Raw genomic sequence first — 6048 nt, forward strand, 5'->3', positions numbered from 1 at the left:
ATTTTCCCCAAAAATATGCAAAATGTGCAAAATATGAAGGATTTCATGGACAATGATTCACTGAATGTGTGCAAGTGCCCAACACTGCACATCACCCAAACCCTCATCCACGTCCACTGACTTCCATTCAAAGTACCTTTAAATTCGTATTGCCCAAATCCTCCGAAGCCGCTCGCATTCCATGGTATTTCTCCAGCATTTTTCACCCAATACACCTCATCCTGGGAAACTCTGACAATGGCCTGCTGTCACTTGGACCCGCCTCTGAAAGTCTGGAGATTGACCATCCAGTAGCCCCATCCCTCTAAAATGTCTACCTGCAGACATCCACACTGCCTCTACTTATCTACTATCATATTTAAGAGATGTTTAAGTCAAAATCTGTTCTCCTCAGTCTGCCTCAACCATTCCACCAACCATTTCAGTTTCTTTTGTGTCTTTTGTTTGGAAAGTATAGTTGGATTATGTGAATGGTACTATATATATGTAAACTCTTGTTGTTGTTTTTGTTGTTGTTTCTGCTGCTAAAATGCAACCATAATCTATATGTAATTAGTCTCAGGAAAACTGCCTTAGGTCAGAGATTTGCTTTATTATGCTTGCATTTATGAAGCACACTGATTACATTTGTGATTAATCACACGGTTACAAAGATTGTTCAAATAAAACACACAAAAGCCAAATAAAAAACTAAAACTGAAATAACCAAATACAATGACAATGTAGACACCTTTACACAGAGTTGGATTTACACACATAAAAAGAGTCAGTCAGTCAGTCAGTCAGTCAGTCAGTCAGTCAGTCAGTCAGTCAGTCAGTCAGTCAGTCTGTCTGTCTGTCTGTCTGTCTGTCTGTCTGTCTGTCTGTCTGTCTGTCTGTCTGTCTGTCGCCCAGCCTTCAATCATTACATTTTATCTAGTTTCTATTCATAGCATAAGTAATCCAAAACTGTTCTGAATAAAGAAAATTTTCAATCTTAGTTCTAATGAAAATAACAGAAATCAAAAGCAATATTTAAGGAAAAGCTAAAGAGTTTCACTTTTGTTTTTGTACAAGAAGTGGTGACAAATATAAACAACACACAACTTCCAGAGGGTAATGAAAACCTTTGGCTTTACTTCAGTGCTCTCATGCTGCCCGTTCTTATGAAAAGATGTTACACATTTCGAAAGTGCCCCTATTTTTAATGAGATTTCCTGCATAATTGTAAACCCTTCCAATTTAGTAACATTTGTTTGTTTTTCTTAGTTTCTATAATGACCTCCATTGTCGTCATTGTGACCATAACCACGGCGATATTGATCACTGTCATCAAGGCGATCGCGGCTTCCACCAGAGCGATCACGTCGTTCATCGAGACGATCCCTGCTGCCACCATAACCTTCACGTGGGTCGTCGAGACGATCCCTGCTGCCACCATAACGTTCACGTGGGTCGTCGAGACGATCCCTACTGCCTCCATAACGATCGCGTCGGTCATCAAGACGATCTCGACTGCCTCCATAACGATCACGTTGGTCATCAAGACGATCTCGACTGCCTCCATAACGATCACGTTGGTCATCCAGACGATCCCTACTCCCACCATAACGTTCCTGTCGATCATCGAGGTGATCCCGACTACCACGACTGCGATCTTGCTGATAACGCTGAGAGCCAGCTTCACTGTCTCTGTCTTCATTATCCTCAGCACTGGGTCCTGTTTTTGCTTCATTCTGGTTTAATTGCTTTAACTCTTTCTTGTCTGAAAAGACCTCTCCAGCTTCAGGAGCATCTCCGTCATAATATACAGTTTCTGGAGAGCTAGCAGACAAAGAGGCCAAACACAAGTGAAACAATGAAACTTTGAGAGTTTTAAGTTGTGTTTTTTAAGCATCAAATTTAGTCCGATTGAGCCGCTACAATTAGAGGAATAATATTGTTTCTAACAAATAACAGTTTAAGGAAAATACACTTACCCTTCAGCATCCTTTTGGTTTTTGGCTCTTCTTCTGCAGCAACAGCATATTATAATGGCAAGGACCACAATACCTGCAAGTACTCCTCCAATTATTCCGACAGTTGATGCAATATTCATGCTTGCTGGAGAGAAAGCAGAAAAGACAAGACCTGCTCACAACTCTCAAAAGACTTTCACATACACAAACCTTCCAACATTATTAAAAAGAACATGACCTATAACAGACTGATGCACAGTGGAAGCCCATGATGTCTGTTGCAGTTTGGTGTTTATGGAAGTGAGAATTCAAAGAAGTTGCTGCCAAACTTGGAGTTGAAAGATGTGTTTTGAATCTTAGAAGTTATTGTGCAGCAGCGACGCACAATGTGTATGTGTTTAACCTGCATTATGAGGTCTAAAACCTCATTGGCACGCCAGTGACTGTCACCATGTTCCTGATAAATGTTGACCAAGAGTCGCTCGCATTTCGTAAATTCAGATCCGTGTCCGACATCTACATCGCTCCAATATTGTATGTGTCAGAGTACACTGAACTGCCTATTTGGATTTCTTTTTTACAATCAAACAAATGAAATGGATACATCTGATGAAAGGCTTAGATACACAGGCAAATTCATGTAATGGAGGTGAAGAACTCAGACTGTGGTTGAGTAAAGACTAAGTTATAAATCTGTGTCAGTAGCTGACCTGCAACAATAACACCAAATCTCAAACTGTCTCGTGCAATTATGATATATATATTTTTTATTGTAACATACTGTACGTGGTTAATTTGTTGTATAAATTTGAAAAGAAACATTCCTGGAGATGCCTGCATGCACATCTTTTGTTACACCAGAACTACCTTTTGAGTCTGTTGTTATTATCTCTTTACCCTCTAGCAATAACCTGGATTCCATTCAGTAAAGTTAAAACTGGCACTTCATATGAAAAATACTGCCAGGTTCCTGGTCTAGAGACAAATTGAAGGATTGAGTGAAAGTATTTGTGGGTTTATCAAAAGGTGAGTCATGTAGGTCAGTCACGTACCAGGTACATCACACACTTACCAGGGACCACAGCTAAAGTGAGGTTGCAATTGTTGGAGCCTATATCATTTGTTGATGTACAAACAAAGAACCCCGATGTTTCTCTTGAAATGTTGAAGAGAGATAACACTCCATCCTCTGCAAAGTAAAGACAATAAGGAAATGATGTTGAGATGCCTTTTTTGTAATAATCCATCTAACAAACTGATGTGTGTATACTTTGAGTTGTCTTTGGTGGGAATGGCCTGGGAGCATTTTCAACACTGAAGGTCTTCCATTCAGTGACAGGTTCTGGAGATCCTTCCTCAGACTTGCAGGTGATGGTGATATTTTGCCAGTACTCAGTCCGTCCCTGAATGGTGCAGACTGGTGGGGAGGGTGGCACTACAACCAAATAATTTTTTTTTATATAACTTTGCAATTAAGACCAAAGGACTGCAACAAGATATATGAAGCTTTACATACAGCAATTATTCCACAGTCATTCATTCTTACCCAAGACCAAAAGGGAGGTAGAAGCTGCAGTGACTCCTTCATCATCATTGGGAATGGTGACACTACACTGGAAGCGCCGGCTGTCCTCCATGGTGACCTTTGTTAAACGAAGTGTGCTTTCTTTTTTGTCCATGTCAACTTCCAGGAAGGCTCTGCCTTCATAAGTAGGAGCGATGTCCACTTGGTTGTTTAAGAAATATGTTCCCACAGTTTTCTACAAAAATACATACAAGCATATGTTATGTTCATTCAGTGAGATCACTTGACAGGAGCTCTGCATATGCAAAGTTCTTGTGTCTGGAAAGAATATTTAGGTGTAGTACAATTTATTTATAATTTTAAAGCCATATTTGTTACCTTTGTCTGACTAAAAGACAAAATACAAAATTAATGAGGAGAGATGAGAGGGGTTAGTTTTCAAGTATTTTGTGATTAAAAATTGGTATATTGTAAATAACTAATAACAATAATGACAATATAATAGCAAGGACAAGGTGCTGCTGTATGGCGTACTTAATACCATTTGATCTTCTGACTCATTGATTGGACAAAGGTCACAATGACTGTGCACAAGGAATTTATTGTACTCTAAACTGAAACTTTTTATTGCACAGGAAACCACCTCACAGAAAGCAAACTGTTGTTCCATTTGAGATACAATCTAATTAGGTCATATACGTTTAATATTAAGTGGCTGCAGGGTTTCGTAACCTGAAGCCTCTGGCTGAGGGAAAAATGCTTTTCGTACACTTGACTCATTTCCCTGTGTAAGACCTTCATTAAATGTTTTACGACGATGAACCTAGTTACATTTATTTGGCCTCACCACACTATCATCAGGATTGTCGGGGTAGGCCTCCCATTTGAGGATAAATATGTCGGAGACTGGTCTGGCTGGAATGAAGGAGCAGATCATGGAAATATCTTCTCCATTTGCTACCCTATAATCCTGCTGCGGAATAGAAACCTGCAAACATCTGCAGCAGGGAAGTACTGAAAAAGCAAAACATCATGAAAAACATGTCAGTCAATCAAGTGTTGACACCAATCCTCCAAATATAATGTGATGAAAAACAGTTTTAAAGTGAATAAATGGCTTTAACAGAATAAGGTGTTGCCCTGCTTAGCCAGGCACTGGGTCAATGATTAACTCGGATCACTACTGCAGAAAGGTGTGGCAGTTTTGTAGGAAAAAGCTCAATATTAAACAAAAACCAACCTGTGAGAATCAAAAACAGGCCCGATGTTCTCCACGTCAGCTGCATCTGTGTCAACATTGCTGAAATTGAATATCCAACCTTTAGAATAATCAGATTCTGAAATTTCAGGTCCAAGAGCTCGTCCGACCTCTAACGTGAACTCCCAAGAAATGGAAAGGTTGACAGATCATTAGTCAATAGCTTGAGGTCACATGACAGTGAAGAACCAATACATGGTTTACTTTCATTAACTACCGTACTCTGTTAGTTATAAATGTAACATTTAAAAGAAATACAGACAGCGGAAAATGTAAATGATGTGGAAACTCGTTTCCTGTTTTAACTGTATAATTTATAAAATCGGAAAAATTGTTCTGAAAATACGGGGCGGAGACAGAGAAGGCAGAACTTTATTTTGCATAACTTCCTATCAAACAAACATGAGACCTTTCTCTTGTACTATATATAGATATCCACTTTCAAATTTACATTAGAAAACAGTACAGTATTAGACTGATGATAATGCTGACTTTATTACTATTACATGAACTACAGCTCATGATTATTTGTAATACTGCTGCTGACTGTTATTACTGACAAAAGGAATTCTTATCAGGTTTACAATTATTAGAAAGTGTAGAAAGTGTTAAAGGACTTACAATTTCAATCCATTTTTGACTATTTGCCAATGTAACAGTTAAGATTTTTAGCATCTCCATACAGTGTGCAGTCATTGTTTGATTATGCTGTCATGTATTAGTATTCCACTGGAAATAAATACACCTAACATTCTATAGAACAGAATATTGTTATATAGTCAGACTACTTTTAGGACTCATTTAGAATTACAACTAGGGGCCAGATATTCCCAAGTAAGAACAGTTGAGTAATTTGTTTAACATTGGCTACTATATAGCTGCTTTTTAAAATTTTGTCATTAACACGACAAAACTTCTCACCATATTCCTGGTTAAACGACAGGCTGATACCGGTATGTGTTCATTCACAAGTGATCATTTTTAGTTCATTATTCTGCTTTTTTTTTTTTTACAAAACAAAATGTTTACATTTATTGTTTACATTTATTTATTGTTACTGGCTGTGACACATCAAAACGCAGATTTATTTTTTGAAAACTCATCTTTATATATTTGGAACAGCACCGCCAACGAATGAGAGGCACTATTTTACTTTATGATTTGACGCCTGTGCCCTACATTATTGTACGCTGGTGTCTTTCAGAATTAAACTTTCATAACATTAAGACGCAGTTGATTATTTATTTTGATTATTTAACTATGTAAATAAGTAATACTCCGTATGCCTATAGAGCTGGAGTGAATATGCGCGTGTCTGTTCTCGTGCC

At 38.2% G+C, this 6048-nt stretch overlaps 1 protein-coding gene across 1 annotated transcript; it reads right to left on the reverse strand.

Annotated features, from left to right (window-relative positions):
- Window positions 1-572: 572 nt before the first annotated feature.
- On the reverse strand, window positions 573-4849 carry LOC130528272 (cell surface A33 antigen-like). Its single transcript, XM_057037437.1, has 7 exons — window positions 4703-4849; window positions 4310-4476; window positions 3484-3697; window positions 3208-3372; window positions 3010-3126; window positions 1959-2082; window positions 573-1803 (listed from the first exon to the last, which is right to left on the reverse strand). Exons 1-7 carry the CDS (start codon window positions 4758-4760, stop codon window positions 1245-1247), a joined length of 1404 nt encoding a protein of 467 aa, XP_056893417.1. The 5' UTR covers window positions 4761-4849; the 3' UTR covers window positions 573-1244.
- Window positions 4850-6048: the final 1199 nt, after the last annotated feature.

The sequence above is a fragment of the Takifugu flavidus genome, chromosome 1 (genome assembly GCF_003711565.1).
Source record: "Takifugu flavidus isolate HTHZ2018 chromosome 1, ASM371156v2, whole genome shotgun sequence".
In the NCBI taxonomy this organism is placed as follows: Eukaryota; Metazoa; Chordata; class Actinopteri; order Tetraodontiformes; family Tetraodontidae; genus Takifugu; species Takifugu flavidus.

Excerpts from the sequence above, each read along its gene's own strand:
- LOC130528272 (XM_057037437.1), bottom strand. The coding sequence starts at position 4,760 with ATGTTGACACAGATGCAGCTGACGTGGAGAACATCGGGCCTGTTTTTG. Across the intron at positions 3,373-3,483 it reads TACCTCCCTTTTGGTCTTGG|TGCCACCCTCCCCACCAGTC; the intron begins GTAAGAATGAAT and ends ATTTGGTTGTAG. Across the intron at positions 2,083-3,009 it reads CACTTTAGCTGTGGTCCCTG|CAAGCATGAATATTGCATCA; the intron begins GTAAGTGTGTGA and ends CTTTCTCTCCAG.